Source organism: Oncorhynchus masou, chromosome 27, assembly GCF_036934945.1.
Source record: "Oncorhynchus masou masou isolate Uvic2021 chromosome 27, UVic_Omas_1.1, whole genome shotgun sequence".
NCBI classification, from domain to species: Eukaryota; Metazoa; Chordata; class Actinopteri; order Salmoniformes; family Salmonidae; genus Oncorhynchus; species Oncorhynchus masou.
The window spans coordinates 3,585,721-3,608,182 of NC_088238.1; the positions used below are offsets into that span (position 1 = coordinate 3,585,721).

General features: G+C 43.6%; 1 protein-coding gene across 1 annotated transcript in view; it reads left to right on the forward strand.

The window, feature by feature from the left end:
- The window catches only part of LOC135515572 (thyrotropin-releasing hormone-degrading ectoenzyme-like), a 484,406-nt gene that overhangs the window by 17,710 nt on the left and 444,234 nt on the right, over window positions 1–22,462 (forward strand). Inside the window, exon 2 of the mRNA XM_064939193.1 lies at window positions 11,038–11,311. Coding sequence (XP_064795265.1) covers window positions 11,038–11,311 — 274 coding nt within the window. The remainder of the gene's footprint in view (window positions 1–11,037; window positions 11,312–22,462) is intronic.

Below are 22,462 nucleotides of genomic sequence, written 5' to 3' on the forward strand. Positions count from 1 at the left end.
TAGTAGAGTACTGATACATCAGCGTTTAGACAGTATATAGTAGAGTACTGATATATAGTATATAGTATATAGTAGAGTACTGTTATATCAGTGTTTAGACAGTATATAGTAGAGTACTGATATATAGTATATAGTAGAGTACTGTTATATCAGAGTTTAGACAGTATGTAGTAGAGTACTGATATATCAGTGTTTAGACAGTATGTAGTAGAGTACTGATATATAGTATATAGTATATAGTAGAGTACTGATATATCAGTGTTTAGACAGTATGTAGTAGAGTACTGATATATAGTATATAGTATATAGTAGAGTACTGATATATCAGTGTTTAGACAGTATATAGTAGAGTACTGATATATCAGTGTTTAGACAGTATGTAGTAGAGTACTGATATATCAGCGTTTAGACAGTATATAGTAGAGTACTGATATATAGTATATAGTATATAGTAGAGTACTGATTTATCAGCGTTTAGACAGTATATAGTAGAGTACTGATATATCAGCGTTTAGACAGTATATATTAGAGTACTGATATATAGTATATAGTATATAATAGAGTACTGTTATATCAGAGTTTAGACAGTATATAGTAGAGGACTGATATATAGTATATAGTATATAGTAGAGTACTGATATATCAGCGTTTAGACAGTATATAGTAGAGGACTGATTTATCAGCGTTTAGACAGTATATAGTGGAGGACTGATATATAGTATATAGTATATAGTAGAGTACTGTTATATCAGAGTTTAGACAGTATATAGAAGAGTACTGATATATAGTATATAGTAGAGTACTGTTATATCAGCATTTAGACAGTATGTAATAGAGTACTGATATATCAGTGTTTAGACGGTATATAGTAGAGTACTGATATATCAGAGTTTAGACAGTATATAGTAGAGGACTGATATATAGTATATAGTAGAGTACTGTTATATCAGCGTTTAGACAGTATATAGTAGAGTACTGATATATAGTATATTGTGTATATAATAGAGTACTGTTATATCAGCGTTTAGACAGTATATAGTAGAGTACTGATATATCAGTGTTTAGACAGTATGTAGTAGAGGACTGATATATAGTATATAGTACATAGTAGAGTACTGATATATCAGTGTTTAGACAGTATATAGTAGAGTACTGATATATCAGCGTTTAGACAGTATATAGTAGAGGACTGATATATCAGTGTTTAGACAGTATATAGTAGAGGACTGATATATCAGTGTTTAGACAGTATATAGTAGAGGACTGATATATCAGTGTTTAGACAGTATATAGTAGAGTACTGTTATATCAGCGTTTAGACAGTATGTAGTAGAGGACTGATATATCAGTGTTTAGACAGTATGTAGTAGAGGACTGATATATCAGCGTTTAGACAGTATATAGTAGAGGACATGATGCTGTTCTTTTCCCTGGTCAAGGTGTTGCCATTTATTTAGTTGAACGTTTCTCTGGCGTCTCTTCGTCCCTCGTCCTTTCATTCGTAGTATTTATCTCCAGTGCTTTTTCAATAAAGAGGCCATCCCATTGATAAACATCCCCTCTATGACCAGCTAATAACTGCCCAGCTTTACTGTCTGACAGGACACCGATCCCTTGCTTTGTGTGTGTATTTGTTAAATAAAGTTAAATAAAGGTTAAATAAAATGTGTGTATGTGTGTGTGTGTACGTACATGTGTGTGTGAATGTGTGTATCTTTGAGTGTGCTTGGCTGTGTCTGTGTGTATGTGTGTGTTAGGCAGCGTTTACACAGGCAGCCCAATTCTGATCTCTTTTTTTATTTTTTATTTTTTTTACAAATTGGTTTTTTTGAGCTTTGAAAAAAAAAGGTCTGATGTGAAATGATTAGATGTGATTGGTCAAAAGATCTAATAGTGAAAAAAGATCAGAATTGGGCTGCCTGTTTAAACGCTGTCTGATGACGGACCGATCCCTCAGTGTTAACAGTGCTGAACCAGATTCACCACCAGATCTCCAATCAGCCTGTCAGTTATCAGGCTCCTACTGATTCTGATAGCCCTTTAAATGTCACCGTGGGAGGGCCAAACGCCCCCTGAAGGACCTCTCCCCCCTCTCTCCCTCCTCTCCCCCTCCTCTCTCCCTCCTCTCTCCCCCCTCTCTCAACATTTCCTAGCTGTCACGTCCACTAGGTAAAGAAACTATGAGGATTACGGTGTTATGGTTGGACTACCCAGGTTAATCCTCAAGGCTAAGCAGAGGGCTGTTCAGCCAGTCATTCAGTCAGCAAGTCAGCCAGTCATTCAGTCAGCCAGTCAGCCAGTGATTCAGTCAGCCAGTCAGCCAGTGATTCAGTCAGCAAGTCAGCCAGTGATTCAGTCAGCAAGTCAATCTGTCATTCAGTCAGCCAGTTATTCAGTCAGCAAGTCAATCTGTCATTCAGTCAGCCAGTTATTCAGTCAGCAAGTCAGCCAGTGATTCAGTCAGCAAGTCAATCTGTCATTCAGTCAGCCAGTCAGCCAGTCAGCCAGTCAATCTGTCATTCGGTCAGCCAGTCAGCCAGTCAATTTGTCATTCAGTCAGCCAGTCAGCAAGCCAGCCAGTCAACCGGTCAACCAGTCAGCCAGTCAGCCAGTCAACCAGTCAACCAGTCAGCCAGTCAGCCAGTCAATCTGTCATTCAGTCAGCCAGTCAGCCAGTCAATCTGTCATTCGGTCAGCCAGTCAGCCAGTCAACCAGTCAGCCAGTCAGCCAGTCAATCTGTCATTCAGTCAGCCAGTCATTGTCAGCCAGTCAACCAGTCAACCAGTCAGCCAGTCAGCCAGTCAACCAGTCAGCCAGTCAGCCAGTCAATCTGTCATTCAGTCAGCCAGTCATTGTCAGCCAGTCAGCCAGTCAACCAGTCAGCCAGTCAGCCAGTCAACCAGTCAGCCAGTCAGCCAGTCAATCTGTCATTCAGTCAGCCAGTCATTGTCAGCCAGTCAACCAGTCAACCAGTCAGCCAGTCAGCCAGTCAACCAGTCAGCCAGTCAGCCAGTCAATCTGTCATTCAGTCAGCCAGTCATTGTCAGCCAGTCAACCAGTCAGCCAGTCAATCTGTCATTCGGTCAGCCAGTCAGCTAGTCAGCCAGTCAACCGGTCAACCAGTCAACCAGTCAGCCAGTCAGCCAGTCAATTTGTCATTCAGTCAGCCAGTCAGCTAGTCAGCCAGTCAACCGGTCAACCAGTCAGCCAGTCAGCCAGTCAACCAGTCAGCCAGCCAGCCAGTCAATCTGTCATTCAGTCAGCCAGTCATTGTCAGCCAGTCAACCAGTCAGCCAGTCAGCCAGTCAGCCAGTCAATCTGTCATTCAGTCAGCCAGTCATTGTCAGCCAGTCAGCCAGTCAACCAGTCAGCCAGTCAACCATTCAACCAGTCAGCCAGTCATTGTCAGCCAGTCAACCAGTCAACCAGTCAACCATTCAACCAGTCAGCCAGTCAACCAGTCATTTAGTAATTTAGTCAGCCAGTCAGCCAGTCAGCTAGTCAGCGAGTCAGCCAGTCAACCAGTCAGCCAGTCAGCCAGTCAGCTAGTCAGCCCAACCTCAGCATTGTATAAACAAACAGACAACAGCCTGGTCTAAAGTAGTACACTATATAGGGAATAGGGCTCTGGTCTAAAGTAGTACACTATATAGGGAATAGGGCTCTGGTCTAAAGTAGTACACTATATAGGGAATAGGGCTCTGGTCTAAAGTAGTACACTATATAGGGAATAGGGCTCTGGTCTAAAGTAGTACACCGTATAGGGAATAGGACTCTTGTCTAAAGTAGTGCTCTATATAGGGAATAGGACTCTTGTCTAAAGTAGTACACTATATAGGGAATAGGACTCTGGTCTAAAGTAGTACACTATATAGGGAATAGGGCTCTTGTCTAAAGTAGTACACTATATAGGGAATAGGACTCTGGTTTAAAGTAGTACACTATATAGGGAATAGGGCTCTGGTCTAAAGTAGTGCATTATATAGGGAATAGGGCTCTGGTCTAAAGTAGTACACTATATAGGGAAAAGGGCTCTGGTCTAAAGTAGTGCATTATATAGGGAATAGGACCCTGGTCTAAAGTAGTACACTATATAGGGAATAGGGCTCTGGTCTAAAGTAGTGCACTATATAGGGAATAGGGCTCTGGTCTAAAGTAGTACACTATATAGGGAATAGGACTCTGGTCTAAAGTAGTACACTATATAGGGAATAGGGCTCTGGTCTAAAGTAGTACACTATATAGGGAATAGGACTCTGGTCTAAAGTAGTGCTCTATATAGGGAATAGGACTCTGGTTTAAAGTAGTACACTATATAGGGAATAGGGCTCTGGTCTAAAGTAGTACATTATATAGGGAATAGGGCTCTGATCTAAAGTAGTGCTCTATATAGGGAATAGGGCTCTGGTTTAAAGTAGTGCACTACATAGGGAATAGGGTGCCATTTGGGATGCTTGCTGAGTCAGAGCCTTCAGTCACACAGGAATACATTAGAGAAGCTCTATGATGAAAGCAGGCCAGCACTCAGGGTTTAGGGAGAGAGATGCTTGCTGGTCTCTCTTTATATCCCTGACGTCCATAGCAGAGGATGGACTGATGAAAGAGAGGATGCAGGGATGAAAAAGAGGTCTGGTCCCTGTAGAGGTAAAGGCCAGGTCTCCTCCCCCTCCCTCCTTCCTCCTCCTCCTCCTCCCCCTCCTTCCTCCTCCTCCTCCTCCTCCTCCCCCTCCTCCTCTCCTCAGTGGTTTGAGATGCTTTGATACTCTGTAATCCAGCTGTCTGGTTATTAAACCGTGTGTTGGATGATGTTGGAAATCACTGCTTCAATCACTGACATCACTAACATCATGACTGCGGCTTAGTTAACTCAGAGCCCCCCCCCTCCTTAACTTCCTATTACACACACACACACACACACACACACACACACACACACACACACACACACACACACACACACACACACACACACACACACACACACACACACACACACACACACACACACACACACACACACACAATCCCCCCACTCCTCACCCCCCTGCCAATCTAACTGAGAGGAGAGGCTCTCCTCACCCCCTGCCAATCTAACTGAGAGGAGAGGCTCTCCTCACCCCCTGCCAATCTAACTGAGAGGAGAGGCTCTCCTCACCCCCTGCCAATCTAACTGAGAGGAGAGGCTCTCCTCACCCCCTGCCAATCTAACTGAGAGGAGAGGCTCTCCTCACCCCCTGCCAATCTAACTGAGAGGAGAGGCTCTCCTCACCCCCTGCCAATCTAACTGAGAGGAGAGGCTCTCCTCACCCCCTGCCAATCTAACTGAGAGGAGAGGCTCTCCTCACCCCCTGCCAATCTAACTGAGAGGAGAGGCTCTCCTCACCCCCCTGCCAATCTAACTGAGAGGAGAGGCTCTCCTCACCCCCCTGCCAATCTAACTGAGAGGAGAGGCTCCCAGACCTATTCTCAGAACTCCTGATGCTGCACTTTATTCTCTCAGACATGGCTCTGTCTCTGGAATGATAATCACAAGGAAGATTTTGGAACAGGAAAGTAGGAAAATCATAATAATACAAAAAACGAATGTTTGGGAAACAAGTGTAAAAATAAGATTATTAAGATTCGGACTATTTTTTAGAATGTAATTTAGTCACTAACTGTGACAATGTGGAGTCTTGGAATAGACTACAGGACAGGAAGTTAACAAACCGGATGGCCGGCTGTCATTTATGAGATTGTTACTGTGACCATGTCTCTGTAGCGATGAGTCTCTATAACGAGCTGACGTGGACACCAATTCAGCTGTAGCACTGGGTGGCTTTCAAATGAAGCCAAGACTTCTTTCAAGTGAAGCCAAGACTTCTTTTAAGTGAAGCCAAGACTTCTCCACAGAAGAAGCTGCTAGGAGCAGCTATTATTGATCAAATAGATGTAATATATACAGTACCAGTTTGGACACACCTACTCATTCTTAATTTGTTACTATTTTCTACATTGTAGAATAATACTGAAGACATCACAACTATTAAATAACACATATGGAATCATGTAGTAACCAAACAAGGGTTAAACATGTCAAAATATATTTGAGATTCTTCACAGTAGCCACCCTTTTCATTGACAGCTTTGCACACTCTTGACATTCTCTCAACCAGCTTCATGAGGTAGTCACCTGGAATACATTTCAATTAACAGGTGCACCTTGTTAAAAGTTAATATTTAGAATAAAAGTTCTTCTTAATGAGTTTGAGCCAATCAGTTGTGTTGTGGCAAGGTAGGGGTGGTATACAGAAGATAGCCCTATTTAGTAAAAGACCAAGTCCATATTATGACATGAACAGTCAGTCATCATTACTTTAAAACATGAAGGTCAGTCAATCCGGAACATTTCAAGAACCTTGAAAGTTTCTTCAAGTGCTTGCAGACGCAAAAACCATCAAGCGTTATGATGAAACTGACTCTCATGAGGATCGCCACAGGAAAAGAAGATCCAAAGTTACCTCTGCTGCAGAGGATTAGTTCATTAAATATACCAACCTCAGAAATTACAAGCCAAATAAATGCATCACAGAGTTCAATTAACAGACACATCTCAACATCAACTGTTCAGAGGAGACCGTGAATCAGGCCTTCATGGTCAAATTGCTGCAAAGAAACCACTACTAAAGGAAACCAATAATAAGAAGAGGCTTGCTTGGGCCAAGAAACACGAGCAATGGACATTAGACTGGTGGAAATGTGTTCTTTGGTCTGATGAGTCCAAAGGTGAGATTTTTGGTTTCAACTGCCGTGTCTTTGTGAGACGCAGAGTAGGTGAACGGATTATCTCCGCATGTGTGGTTCCCACCGTGATGGTGTGGGGGTGCTTTGCTGGTGACACTGTCAGTAATTTATTTAGAATTCAAGGCACACTTAACCAGCATGGCTACCACAGCATTCTGCACTAATACGCCATCCCATCTGGTTTGCTCTTAGTGGGACTATCATATGTTTTTCAACATGACAATGACCCAAAACACAATGCCAGGCTGGGTAAGGGCTATTTGACCAAGAAGGAGAGTGATGGTGCTGCATCAGATGAACTGGCCTCCACAATCAGCCGACCTCAACCCAATTGAGATGGTTTGGGATGAGTTGGACCGCAGAGTGAAGTAAAAACAGTGCTCAGCATATGTGGGAACTCCTTCAAGACTGCTGGAAAAGCATTCCAGGAGAAGCTGGTTGAGAAAATGCCAAGAGTTTGCAAAGCTGTCATCAAGGCAAAGGGAGGCTACTTTGAAGAATCTTAAATCTATAATATTTATTTATTTTAACACTTTTTTAGTTACTAAATCAAATCAAAGTTTATTTGTCACGTCCCCCGAATACAACAGGTAGACCTGACAGTGAAATGCTGAATACAACAGGTAGACCTGACAGTGAAATGCTGAATACAACAGGTAGATTTTACAGTGAAATGCTGAATACAACAGGTAGATTTTTACAGTGAAATGCTGAATACAACAGGTAGATTTTTACAGTGAAATGCTGAATACAACAGGTAGACCTTACAGTGAAATGCTGAATACAACAGGTAGACCTGACAGTGAAATGCTGAATACAACAGGTAGACCTGACAGTGAAATGCTGAATACAACAGGTAGACCTGACAGTGAAATGCTGAATACAACAGGTAGACCTGACAGTGAAATGCTGAATACAACAGGTAGACCTGACAGTGAAATGCTGAATACAACAGGTAGACCTGACAGTGAAATGCTGAATACAACAGGTAGACCTGACAGTGAAATGCTGAATACAACAGGTAGACCTGACAGTGAAATGCTGAATACAACAGGTAGACCTGACAGTGAAATGCTGAATACAACAGGTAGACCTTACAGTGAAATGCTGAATACAACAGGTAGACCTGACAGTGAAATGCTGAATACAACAGGTAGACCTTACAGTGAAATGCTGAATACAACAGGTAGGCCTTACAGTGAAATGCTGAATACAACAGGTAGACCTGACAGTGAAATGCTGAATACAACAGGTAGACCTGACAGTGAAATGCTGAATACAACAGGTAGACCTGACAGTGAAATGCGGAATACAACAGGTAGACCTTACAGTGAAATGCGGAATACAACAGGTAGACCTGACAGTGAAATGCTGAATACAACAGGTAGACCTGACAGTGAAATGCTGAATACAACAGGTAGACCTGACAGTGAAATGCTGAATACAACAGGTAGACCTGACAGTGAAATGCTGAATACAACAGGTAGACCTGACAGTGAAATGCTGAATACAACAGGTAGACCTTACAGTGAAATGCTCACTTACAGGCTATGAATGGTACACAATTCCATAGGTGTTATTTCATAGTTTTGATGTCTTCACTGTTTTTCTACAATGTAGAAAATAGTTTTTTAAAAATAAAGAAAAACCCTGGAATGAGTAGTTGTGTCCACACTATAGACTGGTACTGTAGGTCAGTGTATTTGCACAGGAAAACTCTCGACCAACTGGGAATTATTTTAAAAACCCTGGAATGAGTAGTTGTGTCCACACTATAGACTGGTACTGTCGTTCAGTGTATTTGCACAGGAAAACTGTCGACCAACTGGGAATTATTTTAAAAACCCTGGAATGAGTAGTTGTGTCCACACTATAGACTAGTACTGTAGGTCAGTGTATTTGCACAGGAAAACTCTCGACCAACTGGGAATTATTTTAAAAACCCTGGAATGAGTAGTTGTGTCCACACTATAGACTGGTACTGTCGGTCAGTGTATTTGCACAGGAAAACTCTCGACCAACCGGGAATTATTTTAAAAACCCTGGAATGAGTAGTTGTGTCCACACTATAGACTGGTACTGTCGGTCAGTGTATTTGCACAGGAAAACTCTCGACCAACCGGGAATTATTTTAAAAACCCTGGAATGAGTAGTTGTGTCCACACTATAGACTGGTACTGTCGGTCAGTGTATTTGCACAGGAAAACTCTCGACCAACCGGGAATTATTTTAAAAACCCTGGAATGAGTAGTTGTGTCCACACTATAGACTGGTACTGTCGGTCAGTGTATTTGCACAGGAAAACTCTCGACTAACCGGGAATTATTTTAAAAACCCTGGAATGAGTAGTTGTGTCCACACTATAGACTGGTACTGTCGGTCAGTGTATTTGCACAGGAAAACTCTCGACCATCTGGGAATTATTTTAAAAACCCTGGAATGAGTAGTAGTGTCCACACTATAGACTGGTACTGTCGGTCAGTGTATTTGCACAGGAAAACTCTCGACTAACCGGGAATTATTTTAAAAACCCTGGAATGAGTAGTTGTGTCCACACTATAGACTGGTACTGTCGGTCAGTGTATTTGCACAGGAAAACTCTCGACCAACTGGGAATTATTTTAAAAACCCTGGAATGAGTAGTTGTGTCCACACTATAGACTGGTACTGTCGGTCAGTGTATTTGCACAGGAAAACTCTCGACCAACTGGGAATTATTTTAAAAACCCTGGAATGAGTAGTTGTGTCCACACTATAGACTGGTACTGTCGGTCAGTGTATTTGCACAGGAAAACTCTCGACCAACCGGGAATCATTTCACCCGTGTTCTGCGATTACTGAAACCGACTGTATGCTTCCCAGTTTGAAACCGTTCGTGCATACTATACATTTTGTGATGTTTGTTTATTTTGGTGCATACCCCCTTCGTCAGAGATTGGTCAACAATAGGGATTTTTCAATTAAGTGTTTGTTGTCATTCAACGACAGACAACTCGTTTTCATACGGATTTATTTTTTCACTTGAGAAATACTACGTCAAACATTTAGATTGTAAAATTGCTTCCTCTGCAAAGACTTCCTCTGCAAAGCTTCCTTTGCCAAAATGACAGATGTCTGGAGGATTCTTAGATTCATTCGGACTATTTTGAGGAAGTCTACTTGGCTATGTTGTTGCTACGGCAGCTCAAGAGGGACAAACATTAAAATTGATGCTTTTTTCTTGTTTTGTTTTTTTCAAACAAATGCATTGTAATAGAGAACCTGAGCACAGACTTTCACTTCACCCAGCCGAGTTCTGCTCGGGGCAAAGCCAACCTGGTACGGCCTTTACTCTCCTGTGACAGATTCTGGAGCACTTTCAGTGATATGTAAAACCAAAACAGGGGGCCTATCTGTTTCAATGTGAACTCAGAGCTCATCAGTTTTCCAGGGTGACAAGAAGGCAATAGTCAAGGTGAAATTACTATTTTCTAAGTATAGAACATCTCTCGGCCATTAGGTTCCTTTTATCTCCTAATCTAATGTGAAACTAACTCTTTGCTCTCTCTCCCCCTGTCCCCTCTCCCTCCCCTCCCCTCTCTCTCACACTCTTCCCGCCCCTCTCTCCCTCCCTCTCTTTCTATCTCTCACCCCATCTCTCTCTCTCTTTCTATCTCTCTCTCCCTTTACTCCTCTACATCTCTCTGTTTTACTGTTATTCTCTAAATCTGTTCTCTCTCTTCTCTCTCCATCCCCTCTCTCTCTCTTCTCTATCCCTCCCCTCTCTCTCTTCTCTCTCCATCCCCTCTCTCTCTCTTCTCTATCCCTCCCCTCTCTCTCTTCTCTATCCCTCCCCTCTCTCTTCTCTATCCCTCCCCTCTCTCTTCTCTATCCCTCCCTCCCCTCTCCCTCTTCTCTCTCCCCTCCCTCTCCCTCCCCTCTTCTCTATCCCTCCCCTCTCTCTCTTCTCTCTCCCTCCCCTCTCTCTCTTCTCTCTCCCTCCCCTCTCTCTCTTCTCTCTCCCTCTCCCTCTTCTCTCTCCCTCTCCCTCCCTCTCCCTCCCTCCCTCCCTCTCCCTCTCCCTCCCTCTCCCTTCTCTATCCCTCCCCCTCTCTCTCTTTTCTCTATCCCTCCCCTCTCTCTCTTCTCTCTCTTCTCTATCCCTCTCCCTCTCTTTCTTCTCTCTCTCTCCCTCTCCATCTCTTTCTTCTCTCCCTCCCTCTCCCGCTCTTTCTTCTCTCTCTCCCTCCCTCCCTCCCTCCCCCCCTCTCCAGGTACATGGCGGTGACACAGTTCTCCCCCACCCACGCCAGAAAGGCCTTTCCGTGTTTTGATGAGCCCATCTACAAGGCCACGTTCCGGGTCAGCCTGGGACACGATGCGTCCTACCTGTCTCTCTCCAACATGCCTGTAGAGGCCTCCATCTCTGATGATGATGGCTGGGTGACCAACCACTTCTCCAGGACTCCTCGTATGTCCACCTACTACCTGGCCTGGGCCGTCTGTAACTTTACCTACAGAGAGGTGACCACTGACAGTGGAGTGGTGGTGAGTTTACACTAGTGACCCCTAACCCTAACCCGAACCCTAACCCTAACCTTAACCCTAACCCTAACCCTAACCCTGGGCCGTCTATAACTTTACATACAGAGAGGTGACCACTGACAGTGGAGTGGTGGTGAGTTTACACTAGTGACCCCTAACCCTAACCCTGACCCTAACCCTAACCCTAACCCTAACCCTGACCCTGACCCTGACCCTGACCCTAACCCTGGGCCGTCTGTAACTTTACCTACAGAGAGGTGACCACTGACAGTGGAGTGGTGGTGAGTTTACACTAGTGACCCCTAACCCTAACCCTGACCCTAACCCTAACCCTGGGCCGTCTATAACTTTACATACAGAGAGGTGACCACTGACAGTGGAGTGGTGGTGAGTTTACACTAGTGACCCCCTAACCCTAACCCTGACCCTAACCCTAACCCTGGGCCGTCTATAACTTTACCTACAGAGAGGTGACCACTGACAGTGGAGTGGTGGTGAGTTTACACTAGTGACCCCTAAACCTAACCCTGACCCTAACCCTAACCCTGGGCCGTCTGTAACTTTACCTACAGAGAGGTGACCACTGACAGTGGAGTGGTGGTGAGTTTACACTAGTGACCCCCTAACCCTAACCCTGACCCTAACCCTAACCCTGGGCCGTCTGTAACTTTACCTACAGAGAGGTGACCACTGACAGTGGAGTGGTGGTGAGTTTACACTAGTGACCCCCTAACCCTAACCCTGACCCTAACCTTAACCCTAACCCTAACACAAACCTTAACCTTAACCCTAACCTTAACCCTAACCTTAACCCTAACCCTAACCTTAACCCTAACCTTAACCCTAACCTTAACCCTAACCTTAACCCTAATCCTAACCTTAACCCTAACCTTAACCCTGACCCTGACCCTAACCCTAACCCTAACCCTAACCCTAACCTTAACCCTGGGTAGTCTGTAAATGTATATACAGAGGGGTAACCACTGACAGTGGAGTGGTGTAGAGTTACAGTCTTACTGACTGAATCCTGTTCGTCCTCATTGGGATGTGAGGCCACAACAGGCTCTCTAACGTCCAACAGTGGAGTGGTGGGCACTTAATGTCAGAAGATAAGATCAACTTTATTGCGCCCAAGGGGAAAACTGTCTTGGAAACAAAGCATGACTGTTTCTAAAAGAAACACTGTGTCCAGCATAAAGTCAGAGACATACAACATGTTCTCTCCACGAGCTGTATCCTCATTACCAAACCCTACATGAAGATGACATAACTCACGACAGCCTGTCTACTGACCCATCAAGTCGGAGGATATAGCCCACGTTGTCCTTTAGTATGTCTATCTATTGATTAACCTTGATACTGACATGTGGAGTAGACTGCTGCTGTTTCCCACGAACACTGTCATCACTACGAACACCTTCTGAAGAGTTACTGTCATCACTACGAACACCTTCTGAAGAGTTACTGTCATCACTACTAACACCTTCTAAAGAGTTACTGTCATCACTACTAACACCTTCTGAAGAGTTACTGTCATCACTACTAACACCTTCTAAAGAGTTACTGTCATCACTACTAACACCTTCTAAAGAGTTACTGTCATCACTACTAACACCTTCTGAAGAGTTACTGTCATCACTACTAACACCTTCTAAAGAGTTACTGTCATCACTACAAACACCTTCTAAAGAGTTACTGTCATCACTACAAACACCTTCTGAAGAGTTACTGTCATCACTACTAACACCTTCTGAAGATTTACTGTCATCACTACTAACACCTTCTGAAGAGTTACTACTGTCATCACTACTAACACCTTCTAAAGAGTTACTGTCATCACTACTAACACCTTCTGAAGAGTTACTACTGTCATCACTACTAACACCTTCTAAAGAGTTACTGTCATCACTACTAACACCTTCTAAAGAGTTACTGTCATCACTACTAACACCTTCTAAAGAGTTAATACTGTCATCACTACTAACACCTTCTAAAGAGTTACTACTGTCATCACTACGAACACCTTCTGAAGAGTTACTGTCATCACTACTAACACCTTCTAAAGAGTTACTGTCATCACTACTAACACCTTCTAAAGAGTTAATACTGTCATCACTACTAACACCTTCTAAAGAGTTACTGTCATCACTACGAACACCTTCTGAAGAGTTACTGTCATCACTACTAACACCTTCTGAAGAGTTACTGTCATCACTACTAACACCTTCTAAAGAGTTACTGTCATCACTACAAACACCGTCTAAAGAGTTACTGTCATCACTACAAACACCTTCTGAAGAGTTACTGTCATCACTACTAACACCTTCTAAAGAGTTACTGTCATCACTACAAACACCTTCTAAAGAGTTACTGTCATCACTACTAACACCTTCTAAAGAGTTACTGTCATCACTACAAACACCTTCTAAAGAGTTACTGTCATCACTACAAACACCTTCTAAAGAGTTACTACTGTCATCACTACTAACACCTTCTGAAGAGTTACTGTCATCACTACTAACACCTTCTGAAGAGTTAGTACTGTCATCACTACTAACACCTTCTAAAGAGTTACTGTCATCACTACTAACACCTTCTGAAGAGTTACTGTCATCACTACTAACACCTTCTAAAGAGTTACTGTCATCACTACTAACACCTTCTGAAGAGTTACTGTCATCACTACTAACACCTTCTAAAGAGTTACTGTCATCACTACTAACACCTTCTAAAGAGTTACTGTCATCACTACAAACACCTTCTAAAGAGTTACTGTCATCACTACAAACACCTTCTGAAGAGTTACTGTCATCACTACTAACACCTTCTAAAGAGTTACTGTCATCACTACAAACACCTTCTAAAGAGTTACTGTCATCACTACTAACACCTTCTAAAGAGTTACTGTCATCACTACAAACACCTTCTAAAGAGTTACTGTCATCACTACTAACACCTTCTAAAGAGTTACTGTCATCACTACAAACACCTTCTAAAGAGTTACTGTCATCACTACAAACACCTTCTAAAGAGTTACTGTCATCACTACTAACACCTTCTGAAGAGTTACTGTCATCACTACTAACACCTTCTAAAGAGTTACTGTCATCACTACTAACACCTTCTAAAGAGTTACTGTCATCACTACTAACACCTTCTGAAGAGTTGATACTGTCATCACTACTAACACCTTCTAAAGAGTTACTACTGTCATCACTACTAACACCTTCTGAAGAGTTACTGTCATCACTACTAACACCTTCTGAAGAGTTACTGTCATCACTACAAACACCTTCTGAAGAGTTAGTACTGTCATCACTACAAACACCTTCTAAAGAGTTACTGTCATCACTACAAACACCTTCTAAAGAGTTACTGTCATCATGACTAACACCTTCTGAAGAGTTAATACTGTCATCACTACTAACACCTTCTAAAGAGCTCCTCATACTCTGTGCCAGTTTGAGAGCTGCCATTCAAAACACTTTGCAGTGTCTGAACCATTTGGCAGCTTGTCTGCTTCAAAGAAGAGAGGAGACATCATGCCTGACCTTATTTACGGAACAGTAACAATGGTGATGTCCCAAATGGCTCACTCTGCCCTATAAAGTGCACTACGGCCCATAGAGCTCTGTTCAAAAGTAGTGCCCTATGTTGGGAATAGGGAGCTCTTTGGGACGTAGTCAACGTTAGCTATTGAAAACAGTATTCAGCCGGTGTCCTCTCCTCTCCTTCAGACAATTACCTTCGTTATCTTGACAACTTTCCCACCTTCCCTTCCTGTTAACCTTGGGTTCACCCTCCTCCTCCTCCTCGTCCTTCATCATCGCCATCATGATCTTCGTCATCCCACTTTAATTACTCCCCATTCATTTCCACTGTCATTATCCAAGGGCATTGCCCAATATTTCCACAGACACACACGCACACACACACACACACACACACACACACACACACCCACACACACACACACACACACACACACACACACACACACACACACACACACACACACACACACACACACACACACCTCACAACGCCGCCTGTAGTGCTCCTATCCCTCATTACAGGGACATCGCCTTCTCAACAGCACCTTTAATGACCAGCCATATCTGCAGCATTTATTTCCATACAGAGCCCCTCCTAACGCTCACCCCTCACACTGCCACTAACCCATCAATCAAATTACCGTGACAACACTGGCCGGTCTCAACTCATCCATCATCGGAGCGTGGCGTGCGTGCGCAGCGAGGGAGATGAGGAACGGACTTAGGGCTTGCATATATCCGGGGAAGTGTAGCGAGGAGAAGCGTGTAGCAGACGACTCGGTGTGCGTTGCAGTTGGCATCAATGCTGTGAGGTAGAGGGGGCAGCAGGCCGCACTGAGGGAAAACAGTGGTTTTTATTTATCCTTTAACACTGGAACTGGCAAGACGGGCAATCTGACCTTTTTCAATGTTGTCATTTGAAATAACTTAGTTTCAATAAAAACCTTGAAACCACCTTTCCCGGACTTTTCCTAAATATGTGTATTTTCCAGTCTCGCAGCACATTGAGATCAATATCGTTAAAGACAAAAACGTTCTGAGAAATTGCACCTCAAAGGGCCATGCTGGTCAAAATGACCGCAGGCATGTTTTACCCACAGTAGGCTTCCACAAAGATATTGTTTGTGTTGCCCGCTATTCCTTAGTTCTTTTTCCCGCTTTGTGTTTCCGGCACTGGATGTTGCTTAGCAACTGTTGCTGTTTACTTGCTTTCAAATGAGCACGAAGGAAATCAGCCTTTAGATTCTAGAATACAGAATCAATAGAATAGAGTTGCAAATAGAAGTTAGAATTGGAACAGATTATAATAGAACATAATAGAAACACAATAGAATACAGTAGAAGCATTATACAATAGAATAAAACACAACAGATAGGTAGTCTGATCAAAACGAACTGGTGTCTAGCTATGTCAGGAAAGCTGACCGCCCTGCAGGCTTTAGCCACGTTCCAGGATACAGAAGAGTCTGAGGGAGGCATTCAGTCTGATGCAGGGACAACTCACCCGATGTCCCTGACTCTGACAGTGACACAGAGAAGCCCCAGCACAACAGACTGCTTCTGGGACACATTCACATCAACACGTCTGCGTCTGCTGATGTTCCAGGTGGGACTTGCGTCTTCTTCAGATGTTTTATTTTTATTTACCCTATAGGACAAAAGATTGCTCAATATTGTTGGTTTGACTTACAGCAAACTATTTTATAAGAAAAGCGTTGACCAATGGCCTCCAACACATACAGGTGCAATTAGAAAAACTGCATCAGAAGACAATACTATTGTTCTTTTTTTCGTTTTTATTATTAGCCAAATATTATTATTAAGAGAATATTCTTATTATCATCATCATTGTTGGCCTGTCACCGCTATTACTCTCTATAATTAGCCTGACACTGGCATTAGGCTATTATCGGCTTACCATGGTTGTTGTAGGCCTAATTATTATATATTATTAGGCTATTATTATCGCTATTATCATTAGCCTATTGTCATTAGCCTATTATCATTGTCATTAGCCTATTATCATTGTCATTAGCCTATTATCATTGCCATTAGCCTATTGCCATTAGCCTATTGCCATTAGCCTATTGCCATTAGCTGTACTTGTATTAGTTGTATTGTATTGTATTCCAGGGCAATACGACAATCCTCCATCCTCTACAAGGCCTGCGGGCGGAAACTGCCACAGAGGGAGAATACGCTTCAACTAGCATAAGAGCTCCGAGCAGACCACATGTCTGGGAAAGCTGTGCCTCTTGCCCAAGGTCCAGGTCTGAAGCACGCGGAGGATACGCTTCAACTAGCATTAAAGCTACGAGCAGACCACATGTCTGGGAAAGCTGTGCCTCTTGCCTAAGGTCCAGGTCTGAAGCACGGTGAGGATACGCTTCAACTAGCATTAGAGCTCTGAGCAGACCACATGTCTGGAAAAGCTGTGCCTCTTGCCCAAGGTCCAGGTCTGAAGCACGGTGAGGATACGCTTCAACTAGCATTAGAGCTCTGAGCAGACCACATGTCTGGGAAAGCTGTGCCTCTTGCCCAAGGTCCAGGTCTGAAGCACGCGGAGGATACGCTTCAACTAGCATTAGAGCTCCGAGCAGACCACATGTCTGGGAAAGCTGTGCCTCTTGCCCAAGGTCCAGGTCTGAAGCACGCGGAGGATACGCTTCAACTAGCATTAGAGCTACGAGCAGACCACATGTCTGGGAAAGCTGTGCCTCTTGCCCAAGGTCCAGGTCTGAAGCACGCGGAGGATACACTTCAACTAGCATTAGAGCTCCGAGCAGACCACATGTCTGGGAAAGCTGTGCCTCTTGCCCAAGGTCCAGGTCTGAAGCACGCGGAGGATACGCTTCAACTAGCATTAGAGCTCTGAGCAGACCACATGTCTGGGAAAGCTGTGCCTCTTGCCCAAGGTCCAGGTCTGAAGCACGCGGAGGATACGCCACCGGAACAGCAACAGGAGAAGCGGGGACAGTGCCAAGTGTGCAGGCATTGCAAACAGAACAAAACACACCAAACGTACAACACTTGCCAGAGAGTTGTGTGTGGGAAAGGCACGAGGAAGTTAGTGATTACTTGTGTTAACTGTGAGTGGTCTATAGAGACTAAAACGGCATGAGCCAGGCTGCCTTGCACACACAACGTTTAGCCAATAATTAGTCAAATGTCTATGAGCACAACATACATCACCAGTCAAAAGTGTGGACTCACTGACTCATTCCAGGGTTTTTCTTTATATTTACTGTTTTCTACATTGTAGAATAATAGTGGATACATCAAAACTATTAAATAACCTGTATGGAATCATGTAGTAACCAAAAAAGGTGTTAAACTAAGTGTATTTCATTTAAAAAAACGACACCAATAAGAAGAGATTTGCTTGACCCAAGAAACATGAGCAATGGACATTAGACCGATGGGAATCTGTCCTTTGGTCTGATGAGTCCAAATCTGAGATTTTTGGATCCGACCGCCGTGTCTTTGTGAGACGCAAAGTAGGTGAACGGCTGCAGTGATACACCATTCCATCCTGTTTGCGCTTAGTGGGACTTTCATTGTTTTTTCAACAGGACAATGACCCAACACACCGACAGACTGGGTAAGGGCTATTTGACCAAGAAGGAGAGTGATGGAGTGCTGCATCAGATGACCTGGCCTCCACAATTACCCGACCTCAACCCAATTGAGATGTTTTGGGATGAGTTGGACCGCAGCGTGAAGGAAAAACAGCTCAAGTGCTCAGTATGCATTACGTGAAATTACAGGGTCCTTACAGTATCAACAAAACGTTAAACAACATGTTTCTTTACATCAGGCAACTAAAACTAGTGACATCGGGTGACATCTAGAGACAACAACTACATGTCTCAATAACCTGTTGTTCCATTTGACCTTTGAACTCCTCCAGGGACACCAGGTTGGCTTTGAGGGGGCTGAGTAATGAAAATGACTTCTTTTCCATGTTCAGTTGTGAGTCGTACAGTTTGTATCAATGAAAAACAAATGGAAAGAATTAAAGCCGTACATTTACACTTTACCCAGAGTGACGCAGCGTGCGTTCGTCTTAAGGGTAGCTAGCTGAGAACCACATATCGTAAAGCATAACTCTCCCCCCCCCAAAAAAAAACAGGTATCAGCAACGTCAGTGTTAGTGACAGGAGAGGCTGTTTTATTTGAGTTAGTTGGCCTTTGTGATGAGCCTGTCTGGTCGACTGTATCAGACGGTTGTCATGTTAGCACAGTGACACACTGCTCTACAGAGAATAGCCCTGCCTGGAGCATCACACTGGAGCACCCTGACACACTGCCTAGAGCATCACACTGGAGCACCCTGACACACTGCTCTACAGAGAATAGCCCTGCCTGGAGCATCACACTGGAGCACCCTGACACACTGCCTAGAGCATCACACTGGAGCATCCTGACACACTGCCTAGAGCATCACACTGGAGCACCCTGACACACTGCCTAGAGCATCACACTGGAGCACCCTGACACACTGCCTAGAGCATCACACTGGAGCATCCTGACACACCGCCTAGAGCATCACACTGGAGCACCCTGACACACTGCCTAGAGCATCACACTGGAGCACCCTGACACACTGCCTAGAGCATCTCACTCGAGCACCTTGACACACTGCCTAGAGCATCACACTGGAGCACCCTGACACACTGCCTACAGCATCACACTGGATCACCCTGACACACCGCCTAGAGCATCACACTGGAGCACCCTGACACACCGCCTAGAGCATCACACTGTAGATGCATGCACTAACTCAGGTTCATGTTTTCACAATGGGGTTGGTAGAACACACCCCATAGCTCATGGTTCATCACTAAAGGTGAATGAAACTACTATCGTACTGCATCATCTACTGTTATGACATACACTACTGAAACACCAGATATTCATCTGAGTAGGAAAGAGAACAGACATTTTACATTGCTTCTCCAAAACCAGAAGTCAAAAAGCTGAGCTCCAGGCTCCTTATCACATTCTGCGTAAGTGTCCAAAATGACACCCTATTCCCTACACAGTTCACTACTTTAGACTAGGGCCCTATTCCATATACAGTGCACTACTTTTGAACAGGACCCATAGTGCCCATAAGGCTCTGGTCAAAAATCTTGCTCTATACAGCAAATAGGGTGCAATTTGGGACTCAGATATTCTAGTCTCAGTGTCAGGAAGCTAAAGAACACTGCACCGGCCTACAACAATGATGTGCTTTAACATTGAAGTGGTGTCAGGCTTGCCACTCTCCTCAGAGGAGCCTGGTACTCCTCTCAGAGATGAACTGTCTGTTGTAGAGAGGAGAGGAGGGGAGCCTGGTTCTCCCCTCAGAGATGTACTGTCTGTTGTAGAAAGGAGAGGAGTCTGGCTCTCCCCTCAGAGATGTACTGTCTGTTGTAGAAAGGAGAGGAGTCTGGTTCTCCCCTCAGAGATTTACTGTCTGTTGTGGAGAGGAGAGGAGCCTGGTTCTCCCCTCAGAGATGTACTGTCTGTTGTAGAGAGGAGAGGAGAGGAGCCTGGTTCTCCCCTCAGAGATGTACTGTCTGTTGTAGAGAGGAGAGGAGCCTGGTTCTCCCCTCAGAGATGTACTGTCTGTTGTAGAGAGGAGAGGAGAGGAGCCTGGTTCTCCCCTCAGAGATGTACTGTCTGTTGTAGAGAGGAGAGGAGTCTGGTTCTCCCCTCAGAGATGTACTGTCTGTTGTAGAGAGGAGAGGAGCCTGGTTCTCCCGTCAGAGATTTACTGTCTACTGTAGAGAGGAGAGGAGAGGAGCCTGGTTCTCCCCTCAGAGATGTACTGTCTGTTGTAGAGAGGAGAGGAGAGGAGCCTGGTTCTCCCCTCAGAGATGTACTGTCTGTTGTAGAGAGGAGATGAGAGGAGCCTGGTTCTCCCCTCAGAGATGTACTGTCTGTTGTAGAGAGGAGAGGAGCCTGGTTTACTGTCTGCAGAAGAACCAGAGCTGGAGGCTACATGGTAACTCTACTCTACATGGTAACTCTACTCTACATGGTAACTCTACTCTATATGGTAACTCTGCTCTATATGGTAACTCTACTCTATATGGTAACTCTACTCTACATGGTAACTCTACTCTACATGATAACTCTACTCTACATGGTAACTCTACTCTATATGGTAACTCTACTCTACATGGTAACTCTACTCTACATGGTAACTCTACTCTACATGGTAACTCTACTCTATATGGTAACTCTACTCTACATGGTAACTCTACTCTACATGGTAACTCTACATGGTAACTCTACTCTACATGGTAACTCTACTCTACATGGTAACTCTACTCTACATGGTAACTCTACTCTATATGGTAACTCTACTCTACATGGTAACTCTACTCTACATGGTAACTCTATTCTACATGGTAACTCTACTCTATATGGTAACTCTACTCTACATGGTAACTCTATTCTACATGGTAACTCTATTCTACATGGTAACTCTACTCTACATGATAACTCTACTCTATATGGTAACTCTACTCTATATGGTAACTCTACTCTACATGGTAACTCTACATGGTAACTCTACTCTACATGGTAACTCTATTCTACATGGTAACTCTACTCTATATGGTAACTCTACTCTACATGGTAACTCTACTCTACATGGTAACTCTACTCTACATGGTAACTCTACTCTATATGGTAACTCTACTCTACATGGTAACTCTACTCTACATGGTAACTCTACTCTACATGGTAACTCTACTCTATATGGTAACTCTACTCTACATGGTAACTCTATTCTACATGGTAACTCTATTCTACATGGTAACTCTACTCTACATGGTAACTCTACTCTACATGATAACTCTACTCTATATGGTAACTCTACTCTATATGGTAACTCTACTCTACATGGTAACTCTACATGGTAACTCTACTCTACATGGTAACTCTACTCTACATGGTAACTCTACTCTACATGGTAACTCTACTCTATATGGTAACTCTACTCTACATGGTAACTCTACTCTACATGGTAAATCTACTCTACATGGTAACTCTACTCTACATGGTAACTCTACTCTTCATGGTAACTCTACTCTTCATGGTAACTCTACTCTACATGGTAACTCTACTCTACATGGTAACTCTACTCTACATGGTAACTCTACTCTACATGGTAACTCTATTCTACATGGTAACTCTATTCTACATGGTAACTCTACTCTACATGATAACTCTACTCTACATGGTAACTCTACTCTACATGGTAACTCTACTCTACATGGTAACTCTACTCTACATGGTAACTCTACTCTATATGGTAACTCTACTCTATATGGTAACTCTACTCTATATGGTAACTCTATTCTACATGGTAACTCTATTCTACATGGTAACTCTACTCTACATGATAACTCTACTCTATATGGTAACTCTACTCTATATGGTAACTCTACTCTACATGGTAACTCTACATGGTAACTCTACTCTACATGGTAACTCTACTCTACATGGTAGCTCTACTCTATATGGTAACTCTACTCTACATGGTAACTCTACTCTACATGGTAGCTCTACTCTATATGGTAACTCTACTCTACATGGTAACTCT